Raw genomic sequence first — 21615 nt, 5'->3', positions numbered from 1 at the left:
GATTTATCTATCTCCAGTCTCTCGTTTATGCTGCCCCCGCGCCACCCTCCCCTCGCCCGACTCCCTCAGTCGTCTCCCTTTTCTCCTTTCAGCCCTGCAGGAGGCCGAGACTCCTCACGAAGCCCGGAGGTGGGAGGGTGGGTGGGTGGGCCCTGGCGCCGCGGTCCCGCCCCTCGGTGCGTGTGTGAATGTCTGTGTGGCCGTGACGCGGCGCCGGCGGCTGGGAGGGAGGCTGGGCCCGCTGGAGAGGGAGGTGAGCGGATCGCTGGGGCTGCTCGGCTCCTGCGCGCCCTCGCGCTCCCCGCCGCCCGCCAAGGCGCAGGCAGGGCGCAGGCGGCGGCGGGCGGCATGGAGAGCCTGCTGGAGAACCCGGTGCGTGCCGTGCTCTACCTCAAGGAGCTCACGGCCATCGTGCAGAACCAGCAGAGCCTCATCCACACCCAGCGCCAGCGCATCGACGAGCTGGAGCGGCGGCTGGACGAGCTAAGCGCCGAGAACCGCAGCCTGTGGGAGCACCAGCAGCTGCTGCAAGCCCAACCTCCGCCCGGGCTCGTCCCTCCGTCTCCAGCCCCGCTGCCCGTCACCCCGGCCACAGCCGCCGCCGCCGCCGCCGCTGGGGCCCAGGAACCGCTCCAGAACCACGGACAGCTCTCGCCCGCCGCGCCGCAGCCTGCGCCGGAGCAGCCACCGCTTCAGCACCACGGACAGCTCCTGGTGCAGCCCCAGCCGGGCCCCAGCAGCAGGGCTCACGCACCCCAGTCTCCCCACCAGCACCCAGTGGCGCCCGGGGCCGTCGCCGACAAGGAGAAAGAGCGTCCCCCGAGTTGTTGCACTGCCGCTGGAACCCTCCTTCAGCACAAATCCCCCGCCGCCCTCGGCAAGGGCGTCCTGAGCAGGAGACCCGAGTGAGTGGGGAAGAAGGGATGGGGACTGTTGTGACAGACAGGGAAGCAAATGGGTAAAAGGAGGAGATAAGGGGAAAACCAGGTGCACCTAAGAGTCTGAAGGACTAGAGTAACCTGAAGTGAAGAGATGAGCAGATGCTTGGAGGTAGAAGTGTGTCAAGGAGATTTGGGGGAAAAGAGGGATTGATATCAGTGTTTGAGAGGGCTGAGGGGATGCTGGAGCAAAAGAGAGCATCCAGACCATTACTGGGGGCAGAGGAGGAAAGAAATGGGTTTTAGGTTATTGGGGATACCGGTTTTAAAGAGGTTTTAAAGAGGACAAGATTGGAAGGAAGTTTGGGTGGAAATTAAACCAAAGAAAAAAGAACAGTTGAATTTTTTTAAGTTAGGAAAAATTTGGAAGGGAGTTTGGGTAGTAAAATTATTTGAATGGAGAGTGAGATATGAAAAAGACAGAGGCTTGGCAAAGAGACATGTTAAGAGCTTTAAAACGGCTAGGGTCTAGGCAGAGTAGAATTGGAATCTGAGAAAATTTAGGATGCAGGGGATACAGTTGAAAAGCAGGTATGTGAGAAGGCAGGGGAGCTGGAGGTAGAGGAAGATAAAGGGTGAGAGAAAGCATTTCCCAGAGGAACGAGTCTGGCTCTTTAAGTGATGCAGTGGGAGTGAAAGCCAGGAGTGGCTCTTTGGGGGAAGCTTACTCTGCTCTGACCTGAGTGGGCATCTTTCTTCTGAATCCCCATAGAACTAAAGGGGTGCAAAGACACATCCCACCAAGCCGGTGGAGGACTGTGTTATAGCCTGAGGTCTCAATCTGGCTATAGCTTTTTCCTCTGACTCAAGGAGGATTTCTGTGTAGGGTGGTTGCAATTGTGGAAAGGGAACAATGATGAAAGGGATAGTTGACAAAAGGAATTGTTGGTATTTGGATGTTTAAATCTCTCTGTTATGGCTGGTGACTGCAAATCTTGTTTCCGCTTGGTTATCTGGTGATAATAGGAATCCTCATGTTGGGTCCTGAGAGAGATATACTCATTAACCCCAGGGAGAGACTCTAGAACCTCAAGCTCTTTACTTTCAGTGTCTGTGAACTAGGGACATGGGAAGAAGAGATGAAAGAGGATTGGAATATTCCCACCTCTGTACTGGAAAGGCCGTGACATATCAGCTTCCTTCCTCTGATTATACAGGTGATGGGAGAACTGCATGGAAGAACAGCTCAGGGGAAATCAGTACCTAGTCAGCACCTGCCCCTGACAATGGTGATGCTAAAGGAAGAGCGGGGTGGGGAGAGGAAGGAGGAGAGCCAAGAATCCCACCTTCATCCAGTCCCAGCATGTTTTAGGTCTGCAGATACTTGTGAAGATTTGATGTATTCCTTAAAAACTCATTTTCTCCTCACATCTACATAGTTAGAGAAGTTGGGTCAGGATATGTTAGCTCACAGGGTAGATTTGACTGGAACCATGGGATCTTAGGGGTGAAGATCCAGGATGATCTGGCTTGGCAGACGTATAGCACTTGATTCAGGCCCCAAGAAAATGCGTCTTTTTTCCCCAGGTCCCTCAACGGCCCATTTGCTCTTCCTTCAGTTTCATGGTTTTCTTTCCTTATCTGGCATAAAAAGCAGAAAGTCAGTTTTCCCTCAGTGCCCATGGTTCAAAAAAGATAATATTCTTACAAGGTATTGCCTGGCTTTTCCCCCAAGTGGGGGAGGGAGGGGGAAGAAATAGTCCATTCATTTCCCTGGGGGCAGCCACAGTTTCCTGGTAATTACTGTTCTTCACCTGATTCTTCTCCTCATGCCCTTTGATATCTCCCTTCTCTTTCACACTTTCTTTTCATCCCTTCAGGGAAGCATGAGCAAGAATGATTTAGTTAATTTTTCTTGGAGGACTTTACTGTGGTCCCCAAAGTAGCTTAGAGAGCCCAAACTCTCCTTCCCAGGTGCTCTTGCTGGGAAACCAGGGATTTAGGAATCACTTGGATTCCTATCCAGCCTCACAAGTCAAAACCAGAGACAAACCATAGTGTCCTCATCTTTTCTTCTCCTTTGTCCTGCTTTTGCTTCCCATAGGAACAAAACAAAAACAAGAAGTAATTAGAATGGTGGAGGAGAGTGGAAGTTGTTAAAAATCTTTCCCTTAGAAAGTTGTGCCAGGCAATAAGAGGTTAATACCACAAGTGGCTCCTTCCTTCCTCCAGATCCTCCAGCTTTTCCCTCTGCTCTCTCTGAGGCTGGATACCAAGATACTTAGAGAGAATGCCTTACCTCCTCCCTGCAACTCTCTCTCCCCTTGGGTGTGAATCATGGACATCTTGGCTGGCTGAATGCCTTTTGTGCCTTTTGTGCCACTCATTTCTTTCCACGGTTCTGCCTAACTTCAACCTAAGTCCCCCTCCACCCCCACAGAACCTCAGGAATAAATCATTGTTGCTGACTACGTGTTTGGCCCCACCTTGCTTTCTACCCGTGACCCCCATTTTGTATGGCTGTCATCCTCTGCCCATACCTCTCGATGGTGCAGGGCTAGATGCAGCCAGCAGGCAGAGAGAGAGAGAGAGAGAGAGAGAGAGAGAGAGAGAGAGAGAGATCTTTATGGATAGGGTGAGATGAGGAGAAGAGCAGAGCCAGCAGCCCTCTCCCTGGTGTTTCTCCTGGGGAGCTCCCTGCTGAATCAGTTCTCTACTGGGCGTGCTGAAGTAGGAAGACGATATGGCAGATGAGGTCTTTGGATCATAATTTTACTGAAATCTTTTCTCATTTTTTACTTGTCCTTCTCTGGCCTCGTTATAGTAAGAATGCAGCCCTGGTGAGGTTGCTGAGGGTTGAGTGCGGATTACAAGGGCCTAGGCATTGTGTTAGATGCATTATCTTCCCACACAGTTTGTCTCTTATCCTCAGAACTCCTCTTCCTGCCCAAATCCAGGAGAGGCAAGAGCCTTGGGGAACCTGGAACCAAAAAATAATGGATCATTTAATTGTCATCAGATCTGCATTAATATGCAGCCTGGCCTCTCTCCCTTCTTCGCTGAGGGAGATGGGAAGGTGGTGGCCCTGGAGGTCAGGCCAAGGAAGCAATGATGAGGGGGTGAGTGAGTGCAGACATACCATGGAAGAAAGATGCTGGAGGGGTTAATGTTCTTTCTCTGCATGCTTCCTGGCTCTTGCTAAGCTCCAGCCCCCACTGTTTTTGCCTCTTAATGAAAGCAGTGATCTAGCTTCCTCCTCTTTATTTTTTCAATCAAGGCTCACAGCATCTACAGAATTGATTATCCCTTTTCCTGGCTGGAGTCAGAGCCTCAGCCTGATCTGGCAAAGTCTACTTCTTGCCATGGAAGCACATGACCCTCCCTGAGGCTACTGCTTCAGTGTGACCACAGCTCCTCTGTCTGAGCACATGCTTGCACACCCACCCAGCCATGCATTTAGAGCTGGTGGATCCCAGGGCTTTCCCGTGTTCCCCAACCCTTAAGCAGAGGATTACTGGAGGCTGGGTAAGATTCCTGAATTGTGAATCAAATTCAGCTCCTACTCCCCACCTCCAAGTAGCCATGAAGTCTGGGTGGCTCAGTAGCCCGTGTCCTCTCTTCTCTTCCTTCATCCTTTGTCTTCCTTTTATACTTTCTCTTCCTCACCACTTTTTCCTTTCTCTTTGTCCTTCCTTCTCTCTTTCCTCTTTCTTCTCTCCCCTCAAACTCTTTCTCTCTCCCATATTTTCTTCCTTCTATCTATCCGTTGGTTCCAAGTAAGCTGCCCAGGGAAGCCTCCTCTTCTCTACTCCCATCCTTTATGCGTGAAATAAATCTTAGGTCAACTTTTGAGCTCCATGGTATCATACTGACTGGAGGCTGAAGGATAGTTAGAAAGTCATTAGATGTGCTTCTTAGCCTGTTGTCTAAAATGCTGATTGGAGCAGGTGTCTCTGCTCCTACTGAGTCAGGGTTGTCCTCCTGGAGATGGCAGCTCAAGTCTGGCCCATTCTGAGAGCTATTAAGAGATTGTGAAGGTCTGTCAGTCAGTCAGCTGTATTTTATCTAGTGTCCGGTCCATTCAAAACTGTGCACCCTGTGCTGGGGAAAAACAGGAAAGAAGCAAATAGTCCTTGTTCAACATACATGAGACATATATCAAGAAATATCTAAACAAATATAAGCAGATTGCTGCTGCCTAGAGCCACCCTCTATCAGAAGAGAACAGGGTGAAAAGGGGGAGCATATAAGTCATATTGAGAGCCCAGAGAGGTTATCTTGGTTGGAGTCAAGGGTTTATGTCAGGAAGAGTAAGAGCCAAGGGTAGCTGGAAGGAGGAGAGAGCCCTGAAGATTCAATTCACAGAGATACCTGTATTGCATATGAACATCATCCCATCCCCTAAAAGTACAGTCCCTCCTATCCTAATCACCTCCTACTAGGCTAAACCTTTTCAACAGAGTAAGAAGGGCCTTTATACTCAGAGTCCTTGTCTACCTGTAGCTGGAAGGCCTGCTTTGCTGGGGAAGCAACGAGAAGGTCAGTGCTCACCAAACTGCATATCCTCCTTTTCTTCCTCTACCCCCAGCAAGAAGAGGACTTCTTGCCGGTCAGCTGGAAAATGGGGCCAGAGTGAAGGCTCACCAAGAGGAAGGAGTGTGTGTCTTTTTGCTCACCTACAAGCCGGCACAAAGTAGGCACTTATAAAGATCCTCTGTCTCCTGCTTGTACAAGAGCCCAGACCACTGCTCTTTCCAATTTTTCATCCAAAAAGAACACAATTCAAGAGAAACAAGTTACCCCTGCTTCAGGGAAAACCCACTGGTCTCTGTCCTCCTCACAAGCTCCCTGTGCCTTGCTCCATCCTGCTCTGTCCTTCCATATCCCCAAGCCCTTCCCAGGCCCACAGAGTTAGCACCATAAGGGCCCCATACAAAGGCATCCTGGAACATTTTCCTATTGGCCTGAAACCAAGCAAGAGGAGCAGCAGTTGGTTCTGCTGATTCAGCAAATATCTGTGCAGCCTGAGTTTCAAAGGTCACTTACGTGAAAAGGCAGACGGGGTCAGGTCTGGGTGGAGAGCTAATGAAAGTGAGGCTGATATGGGAAAGGAGGGGAAAGGTGGGATCAGCAGTAGGACCTGTGGTCCAGAAAGAGACTTGGATCTTGAATTTAAATCCTGTGTAAAGATTTTTAGACAGACTGACCTTGTTGGGGACCCTCAAAAATTTTCACTGGGGCCCAAACGGACTCTCTATGGCCCTGAACACTAAGCAGCTGCTTAGTAAGGGGGTTCTTATAAGAAGTCCTGGGGACACTCTCATTGCGCCTGGCAGATCCCCAAATGCAAGGCCATCTGGCAGGATTTCCAAGGCTTGGGCGACTGCAGCACCTTCCTCTTCTGCTTCTGGAAAAGCACAAAGTGTAGGTTCTCATACAGGCTGGAAAGGGTTTCTTGTTTCCATGGAGGAAGGTGGTCACCTCCATTTCAAGGAACATGGGCATTAACAAACAAACAAACAAACAAAGATCAGGAATAGAATGAGGGAGAAATTAGGTTTTTCAGGCTAAAAAGAACTTAAGGAAACCACAGAATCACAGAATTTTCAAGACCTAGGTGGTTAAGAACATGGCCTTTGTGGGGCACCTGGGTGGCTCAGTCGGTTAAGTGTCCGACTTTTGATTTTGGCTCAGGTCATGATCTCACAATTTGTGGGTTTGAGCTCCGCATCCGGCTCCATGTTGACGATGCAGAGCCTGCTTGGGATTCTGTCTCCCTCTCTCTCTGTCCCTCCTCTGCGCTCTCTCAAAATAAACATTTACAAAAAAATTTTCAAAAAGAACATGGGCTTTGAAATTAAGCAAATCTGGGTATGAATCCTGCTCTAACATCTACGAGACGTTACATTCATTATTTTCCCTCTTTAAGCCTCTGTTTTTTTCATTTATAAAATGAGAAGTAATATATACGTTGAAGAGTTGTTGTAAAATTTAAAAGTTAAATAGTATCATTTGTTAGTACTGTTCAGGACACATAGTAAGTGCTCAATACATTGTAGTATTTCTACAATGATAAAGAAATAGATAAAGAAACCAGGGCCTAGGGCCCATCCACAGTCAGACCACAGTGAAAGACTAGAACCCAAGTTCAGGATTCCTCCATCCTTCCAAGCCTGCTTTCCACCTGTGCCCTTTTCTCATCTACCCCTCTGCCTTTGGACAATGCATACCCAAGCTATTGCAGATATGAGAATGTGGAGCTTACCCTGAAATGCAGCCAAGCAGGACAAATCCTCTAACCCTTGGTGATCCGTGATGAGGTCCCATGACTTTATAGTTGGGAAATACTTCCTTAAACTCAACTAAGTGTCTTCTGTTGCATCATTGTAAGATTATTTGCACTTCTCCTAAGGAAATCAAAGGGATCTGAATTATCACCCAGTGTCCCATGGTGATAAGAATGACCTTGCCCATTTTCTAAGTGGGGAAACCACAGTCTCATCTAGTATATGAACTTGTCAGGGATTAAAGTAAAGGGTGAGGGGAATGGAATCTGAACCAGGAGAATGCTTGCAACTTCCCTGGAATGAAAGCTATATCCATTCTTCCAAATTCTTCCATCCTGGGGATGGAAGGGTAGACCTGCTCTTTGCTTACCTCTGAGGTCAAAAAGTTGCAAACAACAGCAGAGATTGACTGAGAAAAGGAGAGTCTAATGTGTTGTGGGATTTGGGGTGGTGGTTGAGGGGAAAGGCAGGGAGCTGGGGGAGGGCTCTACTTTCTCTGATCAAGCCTAGAGAAAAAAGAACTTTCTTAAGATGAAATAACATCTAAGAGAAACAAAGAAACAAACAAGCAAACAAATAAACAGAAAAGAAAGTGGGCTTCTGAAATTCCATCCCAGGGCGGTTGTGACTGTGAGGCCACCACAGGCAAAGCCTGCTATGTGTGGCCCTGGGCACCGTGGGGGCATGGGCTGTTCTGCTGTTGCTCTTTGTTTGGAATATCCCATCTGGGAGGGTTATGTAACTCTGCAGGACCAGTGTATGTGCTGAGTGGTACCTTTTGTCACCAGCAGGCAGGCAGGCTACTGTGGACAGAGGCCATGCAGTCTTGTCCAAGTCCCTGCCCACACTCTGTGCTGGCATCAGGCCATTCCCTCTGGCCACAGCTGTAGGGGCTGGAGGGCTTTAGGAGCTGGATCAGGGTCCTCCTGCCCTTAGGGGGAGTCAGAGCTGGAAAGGTACTAAAAAGTCCTTTGGTCCAAACTTCTCATTTGGCAAATGAGAAAACTGTGGCCCGAGAGGTTACTGATGCTTCCAGATGCGTCAGTGGCAGAACCGGGCCTAGAACTCATCATCTGGTTCTCCTGACACTATACGGTAATGGGCTGTGGGCGTACAAGGCCAAACCTACAGCTACGATTCAGGGGACCCAGGGAGGTCTCTGCCTTCAGACTAGCTTGCCTGTGCCAACAACTCCACAATTAGAGATTCCTTACGATACTTCAAGGTTATCCCCCTTGTTAAAATGCAAATTCTCCTAGGACAGGAGAAAAACAACACATTTAGCTATATCAGCCTTCACACTTCAGCATGAAAGAGGTTTTATTTGAGCAGTGTCCAAGAGCCGATTTGATAAGGAAGGAGGATGCCATGGTGGCACCGATTGACTAAGGGACCAGGCATGAGGCTCACAAAAGGTTGAAGGGCTCATGGGGGAGGCTGTTGAAAGCCTAAATGATTTTCAGCTCTGCTGTATTTTTCAGGGAACCAGCACTGCTTTGCCTGGATCTGGCAAGCGAAGGGGTAGGGGGACCCATGGCACTCCTGCACTGGCGTGTCTTGGAAAAGTAATTATCTGGGTTGTAGAGGGATACTTCCTCAGTGAGCTTCATGTGCAAGTCATAAGGCAGGAACTTAAGGAGCATCCTGACACTTGGTAGTCTCTTTTGATCCTTTTTAGGATCTTAAAATACTTTTTTAGTTGGCAACTCTATTGGGGTTTGCTATGCAGTGGGAACCTGTAGACAGGAAGGGTTAACAGGAAGGAGAGGTTGGTACTTCATGGGCCTGGAACAAATGGGGGATGAGAGGCTACCTCAACATCTCGTAGGTGCTTGATGAATGCTGCCTGAATAAATAAGCTCTTAATATGTACGATCCAGGCCGGCTCAGCAGTTGCAGAGTGGAGGGAGGCAAGGGTATGGTGTCAAAGCTGAAAAAGATCTCAACTGGAGGGGAGGCCCCACAGGGGAAGTAGGTTCTACTTAAGCCCAACAGCCCAGTTTCTGCAGTTAGTATGCATGAGAACCTAGATCAGTGGCTCAGCTCTTAAGGCCAGTTGGGGAGTGAGAGGCATATGAGGGCTCCTCCCAGCTAATAGAGCCCACCCCCATAGCTATCTATGAGCATGGAGAAGCCTCCCCTCCCACTGCCCCCAGCCTCTGACCCCAGACCAGTCTGGTCCTGAGCCTGGGAAGCTGTGTTAAGAGTTAAGCATGAGAAAGCCCTTTGAGTGTTTCATCTCAGGGCCACCCACACCACCCCCCTGATCTGCCCTTGGCCTTGTCAGAAGGCTGTATAAGAAATAGGCAAAAGGGGGGCGCCTGGGTGGCGCAGTCGGTTAAGCGTCCGACTTCAGCCAGGTCACGATCTCGCGGTCCGTGAGTTCGAGCCCCGCGTCAGGCTCTGGGCTGATGGCTCGGAGCCTGGAGCCTGTTTCCGATTCTGTGTCTCCCTCTCTCTCTGCCCCTCCCCCGTTCATGCTCTGTCTCTCTCTGTCCCAAAAAATAAATAAAAAACGTTGAAAAAAAATTAAAAAAAAAAAAAGAAATAGGCAAAAGGTCTATGATGATGGGAGAGAAAGGAAACCCAAACTGTGGCCATGTGTCCAGGTGGAAAGAGAAGAGAGGGCTGGATTCTGGCCTGGGAGAATGCAATGGGAACCAGTCTCAAGCTCCAGGCCTCTTTACTGCTATTTCTCTACCAGGTAGTATCAGCTGTGTTGATGGAAATGTCAGGACACTGCAGGGAGGGTGAGTGGATGTGTATAAGGTGTGGACGTGCTTGCAGGACTGAGTGGGTGCAGTTGTGCATGGGTGAGTGGATTACTTGGGCTGGGGAAATGGATCACAATGGACACCATATAAAGACACGCAGGTCTCACAGCAGAACTCAGCGGGTTTTCCCCCCACTTCCCCAGGACACCCCGCTCTGGTCATACTGTCAGAACTCTGGGTTCTATCTCCTTTCTCTGCATGACTTACTTCATCTCTCTTGGCTAGCCAGTTTCTGCTGGGTCTTCCCCTCTGTAAAATGGGGCGAGTCTATAATGCCTCCACTCCCTCACTCTGTTGCAGGTGTGAAAGAGACCTGGCCTCCAAAGGCTGTGAGCTCCTGAGAGGAAGGCCGTCTGGAGGGTGGGCAAGTGCAGGGGCTGGGGATCTGAGACTCTCTATTGAGGTACCGTGTTTGGAAGTTCAAGTAGCCTGCAGCGGTGTGATACATGGAAAGCTGCCCTGTGGTTTTCCCTGAACCTGACTTTGGGTAGCTTCGGCCAGGGCCTGGCACCACATGACCTCTCAGGGCTTTGGAGCCATCAGGTCAAACCAGCTGCCTCCCTGCCTCCAACCAGGAATACACTCCCCATCCCTGGCAGAGAGGCAAGGGAATTCCACAATTTCTTCCTTGATAAATGATTCCAATGCACCACGATTTTCATTCAACACATCAGTTCAACCCAATGATTATTTTAAAGCAGCAACAGCAACACAAAGTCTGCAAAGCAGTTGGGAATCTCTTGCTTGTGTCTAGTTTCAGTATTTCCTGTGCACAGTCTGGTCTTTACAGAGATACCCTGGATGCTTCCGAACCGGCTTATTTGGCATCTTTGACATTCTTGGGGCAACTTAAATGCTAAGAGGCAATCAGGGAGGGCCCGGGGGCCCAAGGGTATTCCAGAAGCAGGCTGGACTCTGACCGCGAAGTCAGGACCCCTGAGTTCTGAATGCTGTGCCCACCCTCACAGACTCCAAGTATAAGCTTGGTGCAAATCCTTCCCCTTCTCTGGGCCTTGGTTTTTTTCTTTGATCAAAGGGGACAATCACTCTTTGCTCAGCTCTTCAACTCTGTCTCCCCTCGATTCGCCAAGTCCACGAAAAGGAGAGCTGTTAGGAGGTTGCTGCAGCACGAAGGACCTCGCTCACACGTGAAAAGTGGCTTCCAAATGATAAGAGCCTTAGGAAGGGAGCTCAGGAAGGGGGATAGAGGGAGACTGAATTCACTCTCCCTTTCAAGAAGAAAAAGGAGACCCCTGCAGTGTAGGGCGTTCCCTGCAGGTCGGGGAGGAACGAGGTGAATGCTGCAGAGGCTACCAGCTGTAAGTGCCCAAGGAATTTCCACGGGGCTCCCTCTGGATTTCGCATGAAAACCGGGAGCAGCTGGAGGGGAGAGCTCAGGAATCAGGAACCTCTGCCCCCCGAACTCGCTCGGAAAGCCTGGGGAAAGCCCTTCCTCCTCTGGCCGCTTCCCCGGGGGCTTCTCCATGGGGAGGGCGCGTGCCGCCGGGCTTTCGGCTGCGTGGGCGGCTTGGAGAGCTGCTGACAGCAGGATGGAACCTCCGGCCCCCGCGCCGCGCCCCGCCCCGCGCCGAGCTCTGAGCTCCCCCGCGGGGGCGGGCACCCCGGCCGGGGGAAGCCGCGCGCCCCCCGCCTCCCGCGCGCACGCGCCCCGCGCCCCCTGCCCTCCCCCGCCCGGCGCGGCGCCGCTGAGTCACCGGCTCCGGAGGCGCAGCCTTGGCACCTGTGCGCTCGGGCTCGGCCCGGCCCGCGGCGCCCCCGCCCGCCTTCCGGGGGCCTGGCCGCGCTCGCGCTGCGCGCCTCCGCCTGAGGCCGCCCTGCCCCTCTGCCTGGTCCCCTCTCCCCGCGCCCCCGCCAGTCTCTCGAGTGTGACCATTCCCCTCGGTATCTCTCCGCCCGCGGCCCCCTCCGACTCAGCCCCGCGAGCGCACCGCCGCCCGCCCACGGCGTCTGGGAGCGCCCCCGGCGCCACTGCCGCCCGCGCCTTCCCGGGAGCCGAGGGGGAGGTCGGGGGGCCTCCGTGCTGCGTCACCGTGCGGCCGCTGCTGCTCCTGCTGCCGCCGCCCGCGGCCCTGCCGGCTCCCCCCGCCCCAGACCATGACCGCTCCGCACGTGGGTGCAGATCCTTTCCCAGGCCTCCCTCCGTAGGCCCCAGCCCAGGCTGGTGTGAGTGGATCCCCTTTGGAGAAGGGGAGAAGGCGGGGGCGGCTTCAGGGATCAGGATGGTGCCACCGAGGTCCGACTTCTGCACAGCATCCACCTCCCCTAGCTTCCCATGTACCCAAGACATGTCGGCGAGAGAATCCCGGCTGTAACTTAGCTTCCCGTGTTTATATTTGTGCTTTATAGGATCACATAATCTTGGGATTCTGGCCCAACCTATGATGAAGCATATGGCTTCATTTGTAGCACTAGGTTTGAATCCTGACTCCGTCATGAGCTGATACTCAGTAGCGACAGGCTTGGTTTTCGTATCTGTAAATGCGGATAGGGATAGTCCTAACTTCATAGGATTGCTGTGGAAATTAAGAGGAAATGCCAATAAAGCACCAAACAAGGCAAGTGCCTGGCACACAGTAAGGACTCAAAAGAGCATAGTAGGTGCTGTTATTTTAGGACCTTTGGAGTCAGAAAGTGGTTTTTGAAGGCAGAGCGCTCTTCCTTACCTCCCTGTGGCTTCCAGAGGGTGCAAACAGGACGACTTCTCCTTCACAATCCCTCAAACATTTGAAGAAGGGTCATCTCTTCCTTTCCTTGCCTTCCTGTCCATGATCCACACCCACCCCCCACGCCTGTCTTTTTTTTTTTCCTTTCAGAAGAACACACCTAAGCCTACCACTTCCTGTTCCACGTGGCTTTGTGGGTCGCTCTGTGTGGCCACCTCATCACTGCTTTCTAGAACACAGGAGCTAGGAATGAGTCCTAAGCCCAGGAGGTATGGGCAGACCAGCCTGGGCACAGGGAGCCCCTCCCTCACCCTGTACCAGCAGGGCAGGTTCTGGTTCCTGCCCAGCTTTGGATGGCACCTGGGAACCCACTGGCTTTCTCAGCCCCTGGCCACAAGTGGGACCTATCAAGTGAGGTCAGCGAGGGCTGAAGGACTCTGTCCTCAGACTTCTGGTGGCCTGTACTTGTGCAAGTGGCTTTCGTTTTAACACCAAAAATGCTGAACGTTTCACCTGGCCCTGTTGGTTTTCATTTTGTTAATTTATTTGTGCTCTTTTTAAAATTTAAAGTACCCTTGGGGCTCCTGGGTGACTCAGTCACTTAAGTGTCAGATTTGGGCTGAGGTCACGATCTGTCGGGTTGCTGAGTTGGGGCCCTGCATCAGGCTCTGTGCTGACAGCTCAGAGCCTGGAGCCTGCTTCAGATTCTATCTCCCTCTCTCTGCCCCTCCCCCATTCATTCTCTCTCTCTCTCTCTCTCTCTCTCTCTCTCTCTCTCTCTCTCAAAAATAAAATAAAAATTAAAAAACTTAAATTTAAATTACGCTTTTCAAATAAATAATACATAGCACAAAATTAAAAAATGCAGGAGTTGATAGTGAAGTGTCTCCCCACCCTGTTTCCAACCCCTTTATCCCCATTGCCACCCCCAAAAACTACTGTTAGCAGCTTCCCATGAGTCCTTCCACGGATAGTCCATGTACATTCAAGCAAATACACACACACACACATACATAAATGTTTGTATATATTTGTGTTTATGTGTGTGTTTCTTTTTACACAAATGACAGTAAGCTATATGCTGTTCTGTACCTTGCTTCCTCCGCCTAATATCCATTTGGTGATCCTTCCATATTCAATATAAAAAGAGCCACCTTATTCTTTTATAATAGCTGTAAAATATGCCATTGCATGGTTGCGAATCTGAATTGTTTCTTCTTGTCTGCTCCAAGTTTGGAAAGCAAGCTCTGGGTAGCCTGCTTCTGTGTAATTCTTTGGGGTGTGTTTTTCTGAGAGGTGGGTGGGTAGGCACACATTACCTAGGAGGGCTATTTCAACTTGGACCTCCATCAGCTGCTGTAGTCTCCTGCAGACATTGGTAAATCGCGGTGGAAATAAGATTCAAGAAGTGTACTTCCTTACCTGAAAAGTCTTCACCACTCTTTAGCTTGGCTCCCTTTGTTGCCTACGGCCATCAGGATTGGGAGAGCTGCCAGGGTGTTATAATCTCCTTCATATGAGCTGAAGGTGGGTCCTAAAGCCCCATCTCCTTCAGGAAGTCTTCCTGGACTGATATGAGGAAGAAACTGAGGTTCTCATCACCACTCTCCCTACCTCCCACCCCTGACTGAGTATACTCCAGTCCTTGCAAAGTATGAAATCAATTCTTTGTTCCTTGGTTTAAAAGTGCTTGTTTTCTTCTCTACATAAGTGTATATTCATGGCATGTGTGTTCTGTCACTTAACAAATATTTGATTGTCTACTGTGTGCCAGTTACTACTGTTCCAGGCCCTGGGGTACAGTGGTGAACAAAATATCCTCAACTCCCTTTGTGAAGCTGACAGACCAAAAACTAAGCAAGATTAAGGATGAAACCATACAGCACATCTGATGGGAGGGGTGTTCTGGAGAAAAATAAAACAGAGAAGGGGACCTGGGAGTAAGGGGGTTTACAATTTCAAACAGGGGACCCTGGGAAGGCCTCCCTGAGAAGATAAGACCTGAGCAAAAGGCCTGGAGGAGGGGATTCTGTGCCATCGGGTTGGGGGGCGGGGTGAGCGCTCTCAGCAGAGGCAGAGTCCTGGTGAGAGAACCCACCTGGTTGTTCAAGGAAGACAGGAGCAGAAGGACTGCAGGGAGAGTAGTCTGAGGCAACATCGGAAATGTTGGTGGGGCGTGGGGAAGGTGGGAGAGTGCAGGGGTGCAGCAAATCTGCTCGCCTGGGATCCATCAGGCTGTTTGGAAATGTGTGGGGATCTTCTAGTTGTTACAATGGCTGACAGGGTTGATGGGGAAGTGCTGAGGGGCAAGGAATACACTTAACATCCTATAGTGCACAAGACCGTTGCCATGGTGAAGTATGTTCCTGCCCAAAACACCAATGTTTCTTTTTTTTTCTTTAAAGTTTATCCTGAGAGAGGCAGGGACAGCACAAGTGGGGGAGGGGCAGAGAGAGAGGAAGAGAGACATTTCCAAGCAGGCTCCATGCCCTCAGCGCAGGGCCTAATGCAGGGCTCAAACCCAAGAACTGTGAGATCGTGACCTGAGCCCAAACCAAGAGTCGGATGCTTAACCGGCTGAGCTACCCAGGGGCCCCCAAATACCAATGTTTCTTGTTGAGAAACACTGATAGGGTCTTGACGTGCATTGTGATGAGTTTGGCTTTTACTTTCAGAGAAACTGGGTTAAAAGGAACCTTGGCTGCTGGGTTGAGTTTCAGTTGAGAATAGCCTGAAGAGGAAGAGAGCCAGAAGCAAGGACACAGGCAGGACATTGTGGTAAGGTCCAATCGAGAGATGGAAGTGGTGTGAACCTGGGGTAGGAGCAGTGACGGTGGTGACAAGCAGTCGAACCGGCAGTATTTCCCGAAGGATCAATGCGGTGTGTGAGAGAAAGAGGATTTGAGGGTGAGTCCAAGAGTTTGGGCCAGAGTTATTGGAAGGAGGAGATGGGGAAGTCTGGACAGGGAGAGACGAAAGGTGAGGTCTCAGACATGTTAAGTTTGGGATGTAGACGCCCAAGTGGAGACAATTAGTAGGCACTTGGAACGGACTGGACGTATAAATTTGGGATGGCTTTGAAAGCCCTAAGACTGGATGACATCCCCAAGAAGCGAGAAAATCCTAAAGAGGACTAGGGATGGAGCCTTGGAGCACGCCAGTTTCAAGAGAAAGGCTGGAGAAGTGTGCGGTGTCCTAGCACAGAGGTGTTTCAACCAGGAGGGTAGGAAGGTGGAGGCAAGCCCTGGAGTAGGGTGAGAGACGAGAACTGCCATCAGCCTTAACAGTATTGAGGTAATCAGTGACCTTGAAAAGCATAGCTTTGGTAGCACCACGGGGGAGCTTGATTAGTGTGGGTGTAAGGGAGAAGGGAAAAGAGACAAATCAACCAAATGTGAGGTGTGGAACTTGAGTAGGTCCTAATTTAGGCCAAACAACTCTAAAAAGACATTTTTAAGGCAAACAGGGAAATTTGAACACAGATAATGGAGAATTATTATTAATTTAGTTAGGTATAATAATGATCCTCTTATTGTATCTTTTTTAAAGTTCTTATTTGTTAGAAATATATTCTGTCTAAAATGGTATTATTTCTGGGGTATGCTTTAAAGTCCTGCAGCTGGGGCGCCTGGGTGGCTCAGTTGGTTAGGAGTCTGACGTGATTTCGGCTCAAGTCATGATCTCACAGTCATGAGATTGAACCCTGTGTTGCGCTCTGCTCTGGACGTGGAACTTGCTTGGGATTCTCTCTCTCCCCGTCTCTCTGTCCCTTCCCCTCAAAAATAAAATAAAATAAAATACTCCTGCAAAAACTATTGGGGTAAAAGATTGGTAAATGTATGTTTGAAATTTCCCTACTAAGAACTTTAAAGGATGACAGAACAAGAGGAACAGTAGACAGTGAGTATAGAAAAGTCTTTGATGAATTTTCTTATAAGGAAGAGTAAAGTAATGGGTTGATAACTGGAGGGGGACATGGGTTTAAGACAGAAGACCGCTCTGGAAGGTGGGAGAAATCACACATTTGTTTCCATCATACAACAGGCAACTATACTTGCTGACCATCTGCCACAGAATGGCCCTTAGCTGAGCCCTGTAGGGAAACTGAGGAAGACTGCATCACTACCTAGAGGGAAGCCACAATAATTTAATGAAAGTGAACATTTTGTCATGCGCTTGCTGTGGGCTAGGCACTGGGTTAAGTGCTTTACAGACTTATCCCTGTATATGTGCTGATGACTGCTACAGTGGGGGGTGAGGCCAAAGAGGTTAGGTAAGTTGTCCTAGGGCAAGCAACCGTCACGAGGTGGTGTCCACACCCAGACCCAGGCAGTGTGATTCCAGCAGTTGGTATCTTCACCTCTGCTCTCCACTGCCTTCCTGCAGATGATGCAGTAACAGGTATCCAGATGGCTAAGAGATGCACTCGCCCCTGACTCCGCCCTGGAGACTGTCATTCACAAGGCGGTTAGTGGAGGGAGGGCAGCTGAAGGTTTTTTAAATGAAACTCTCAGGATTCTGATGCTGCTCCCTGCTTAAGAACCATTAGAATAGATCGGCCCAAGCACACTCATTTATCAACACATATACACAAATATTCACATGAGTGCTGTGAATAATTAGACTAGCTAGGGGCTGGGAAAATATTAAAAGATAATGAACTATGCTGTATAGGAAAGAGGAAGGTGGAGAGAGGGGAGCTGAGCACATTATTGTTACTTAGGGATGGAAAAATCTTATTTAGTTGCCTCAAGGGCTGGAGTCATATCTGTATATTCATTTAGCAAATATTTATTGGGCACCTACTGTGTGTCAGGCTCTGCTGCAGGTGCTGGGAATTCACAGTCAGACAAAGACTCTGCCATCACAGAGCTCATATTCAAGAGGAGACAGGTATTAAACAAGAAAATGACCATATGTGTGTGCATATAAACTCATAAGGACTCTGAGGGATAATAAAGGGATGACTGGGGGGGAGGGTAGTTTTGCTAGGCAAGACCTCACCTAGAGATTAAATAAAGCTAGGGACAGAGGCATGTGAAGACCTGAAGGGAAAACATTCTGTGCAAAGGCCCTGGGGCTGGAAGACATGGATGTATTCAAAAAATAAAAGAAGGGAAGGGGGTGGGAGAGATGGGGTTGGAGGGTCAGATGGGGCTTCCAGAGGAGTCTGGGGGGTGAGACACAAACGGGAAGACATGGGGGTGGAACTTTGAACAGGGAAGGGTGCACTACTGTGGCAAACTGAGTTGGGAGTTCAAAGGGCAGAAGAGGGAGAGCAGTTCAGCAGAGAGAGCCCTAGAGTGCCATTCCCAATCATCTGCTATTCAGTCACTTATTCCGTCTTTCTTTCAATATCCGTGTGCTAATTTCTGCTATGTGCTCGGCATTTATGTCCATCTATCACCTCATTTTATCCACACACCCCTAATGGGAAGGTATTATTATCCCTGTTTCACAGGTGTGATAACTGAGGCTCAGAGAGGTTAAGGTGGCCCACCCAAGGTCACACAGTAAGGTGGTGTCTTCAAGATTCCCATGCAAGCTTTAGCCTCTCATACCCTGACATAGCCATCCCCACTCTAGGGGAGTCCTCTGCAGCATGAGAAGCGCTTCCCCTAGGCAAGTCCTGATGGGGAACCTGGCTCAATGTTCAGGGACAAAAAGGTTGGTGGCACCATGCCCATGTGACAGTTGTTCGTGTTGCTGCAGCTCTGAACTTGGCCTTTGGCCCACTCATCTCTGCCATGCCACACAGGACTAGGCTAGAGGACTGGCAGAATGCCACCCACACATAGCCACAGATGGATGATTTGTAGGTCCCCATGGAACATCATATCCTTCCAGGACCCACATGGTCAGGAGGGTTCATGTAGGGGCTAGAAAATCCTTGGGCTCTGTGGTGTGTGTGTGTGCACGCACATGACTGCACATGCAGAGTTGTATGTGAAAATATGTATATATGTATATGTGTGTCTACATACGCATTCGCGTGTTGTGTGTGCATAGGTTTTGTGTGCATAGGTTTGTGTGTGCATAAGTTTGGGGAGTTTCTATTGAGTGTGAGACTTGGAGCATATTTAGGAACCATGTGCATTTTTGTGAGAGTGGTGGGTGTGTTCACAAAATGAGGTGTGCGTGTTAAGGAGTGTGTGCACATATGTGTGTGTGCAATGAGGAGCATGCATGTATGTTTATGTGTGTATGAATCTCTGCACTCCCAAGCAAGTGTCTGTAAGCACACTGAGTGTTGGTGTGTAGCTGGTTCCCAGAAGCAGTGAGTGTTTCTGTGGGTTTGTGAATTGGGTTGCAGCACATGAGCAGGGCAGGTGGCTAGGAGGTAGTTGAGGTACAGGATTGGGGATTGGCTGGATGGGGTTTTATGTTTCTAACTCCAAATCTGACTATGCTATAGAGGGCAAGATCAAGGCTCTTGCTGTCACAGCCCAGAGGCCATCTCCCCTGCGATGCCTGCCTTGGGGTTGTAGGGCAAGGCAGGAGCGAGTGCCAGGATGCAGTAGACAGCAGTGGCGGGGCATGGGGCTGGAGTCTTAGCTGTGTCTCAGGAGTCATCAAACCTCCCTTGGCCTTAATTTCCTCGTCAGGTACATGGCATTAATATTAATATTAATTATTATTATAATTACATACTATGATTATTTTTACTACCATTATTCACTGGGATTATTCATAGGGCACTCAAAAATGTTACGGTAAATCAGAAACACTGACAAATGCAGCCATTGTTACTGACCAGGATCTGCCTTCACCATTCCTGGAAAAAGCAGTGAATGCCCACAATTGACTAAGGGTGGGTGAGTAACACTGTGTAGGCGCGCTTCTCTGGTACGAGGCAGGATGTGGTGTGAAGCAGCCTCTGTGGCTGGCATGGGCTGGGTGGCTCCAATCTGTCCTCTCAAGCTGGCTGTCCCCTGTAGCCAGGCACCTGTCTGCCAGGTAATAGAGAGATCTCTCATGAGAAGAGCTGGCGGGATGCAGCCGAGCGCCTGGCTCTGTAATTCTTGCTGAGCCGCCCAGCCTGGCACCGGGAGTTCTGCTGGCTGGCTCCCTACAAAGACGGCTGGACTTCAAACAAGTAGGCTTCAAGATAGGCGACTGGATGGCTCGGGGGTTGCTGGCAGGGCCACCGTGCTGGGCAGGAAGGAGAGAGGGCAGCAGGAAGCTCAGGGGCTCAGAGGAAGCCCTCATGCCTGAGGCGTGGCTGGGTTGGTGAGCGTGGAGGGAGGAGGAGGTTGGGGTCCCCTGGCACACTCAAGTGAGAGACCGACTTTCCTGGTCTGAGTTAGGCTTCCCCCAGACTGCCACATTGATGCCAAGGCTATGTGATGTTAAGCAAGTATCCTGTCTCTCTGAGCCTCCTCATCTGTAAAATGAGGATTAAATTGAGGCAACGTCTGGAAAGGGCTTTGTACAGCTGCACATTTGATAATAATGGTGGACAGGTCTCTGTGGCATGTACTTGGGCTTTTGTTGACATGTGTACGCGTTTCACGAGTGTGCATGTTTAATTCCCCGTTTTTCTCCAGCACCCTCGGTAATAGGGACTTTATTCACACATTGAGTCAGCAAATGATATCTACTGCATGCCACGAGCCAGACTGCATGCCATCCTGGATGGAGAAGCTAATTGCTCCCAGGCGCTGCTCTGCCCTGGAGAACTCACTCTAGTATAGGGAAAGGCATATACATAAACACTGGTGACACAGCATGGAAAAAATTGATGGTGCGGCCCACTGGGGTTGGAAGGAGGCTGGCGTGGGAATCCAGAGATAAGAGGGTCCAGCCCAGACAGGAGCAGGAGCTGAGGCCAGCAGGGCTGGGGTGCAGGCACAGCAGCAACGGGGGAAGGCTTTGCAGAGGTCTGGGTGCTGGGCCCTGGAGGGTGGGCGGAACCTGGAGATCTGGAGATCAAGGCAGCCTGGGATTTCTGGTGGAGGTGTCCGTGCATTTCACTCTGTTTCCTAATGATATAATTCAGAGATGGATAAGGGCTGTTATTGCAAGACTTTGCATGCAACTCCAGGGCTGGGAGAGAGGAATTCTGGATCTAGGGACAGCAGGGGCATATTGACGTGGCCAGGCACACTTCTGAGCTCTTTAGATATATTGGTTCATTGAATCCTCATGCTAACCCTTGAGGTAGATGCCATTAGCATCCTATTTTACAGGTAAGGAAACTGAGGCTCCGGCAGGCCAACCTATTAACTAGAAAGTAGCAAAACCAGACTCTGGACTCTGGACTTGCCGTGGCCTGTATTGGTGCATGGTCCCCGTATCGGTGCATGGTACAGACATCAATTTTGACTCTGCTCTCTGCTAAGCATTGCACTAGCATGACATGGGTTATTTTGTTTGATCTTCACAATAACCCTATGAGGTAGCTTCCTTTATGATCCTCCCTCCTCACAGCTGAAAATCTGAGGCAGAAGAAGGTCAGATGATCTGCCCAAGATCTCACAGCCATCCCAGTGGAAAGGTAGGGCCTGAATGTACGTCTTCCCAAACCTCCAGCCTGCTTGCTTTCCATGGGACCATGCTACTTCCTGTAGTTTAAGGGGCCTTGATGGAATTCTTCCCTAGAGTATGTGGCTCCCTCACTGCTCCATGCCGGTGCACTCCTAGGACCCGAGGACCTCAATTCAATACTCATTCCACCCCTTACTGGCTGTGTGACCTCAGGGAAACCAGGTCACATCTCTGTTCCTCATCCGCAAAGGGGAATAACTGGCTCTAACTCACAAGGTGGTACAAAGGGTAAAAGATAGGTGAGAAAATGCTATATAAACTGTGAAGTGCTGTAAAGAAGGGAAGAGACAGCAGCACTGTGTGCCCATCACTGTGGTGAAGGTGACTGATGAGGACTGCACAAGGCAACACCAGCAAAAATAACCAAGTGGGATCACATCAGACTAAAACGCTTCTGCACAGCAAAGAAAACCCTCAACAGAGGGAAAAGGCAACCTACAGAGTG

At 50.1% G+C, this 21615-nt stretch overlaps 1 protein-coding gene across 9 annotated transcripts in view; it reads left to right on the top strand.

Moving 5' to 3' along the window:
- The first annotated feature begins 255 nt into the window (after window positions 1-255).
- The window catches only part of IQSEC3 (IQ motif and Sec7 domain ArfGEF 3), a 108851-nt gene continuing 87491 nt past the window's right edge, over window positions 256-21615 (top strand). For 8 of the 9 annotated variants that reach the window (XM_023256643.2, XM_023256648.2, XM_023256645.2 and 5 more), the window contains exons 1-2: window positions 256-905; window positions 5467-5571. In XM_023256643.2, coding sequence (XP_023112411.1) covers window positions 349-905; window positions 5467-5571 — 662 coding nt within the window. In that variant the 5' untranslated portion in view covers window positions 256-348. The remainder of the gene's footprint in view (window positions 906-5466; window positions 5572-21615) is intronic. The other variant, XM_023256644.2, reaches the window with a different exon arrangement.

Source organism: Felis catus, chromosome B4 (genome assembly GCF_018350175.1).
Source record: "Felis catus isolate Fca126 chromosome B4, F.catus_Fca126_mat1.0, whole genome shotgun sequence".
Taxonomy (NCBI): domain Eukaryota; kingdom Metazoa; phylum Chordata; class Mammalia; order Carnivora; family Felidae; genus Felis; species Felis catus.
This window is presented reverse-complemented; position numbering and strand designations above follow the sequence as displayed.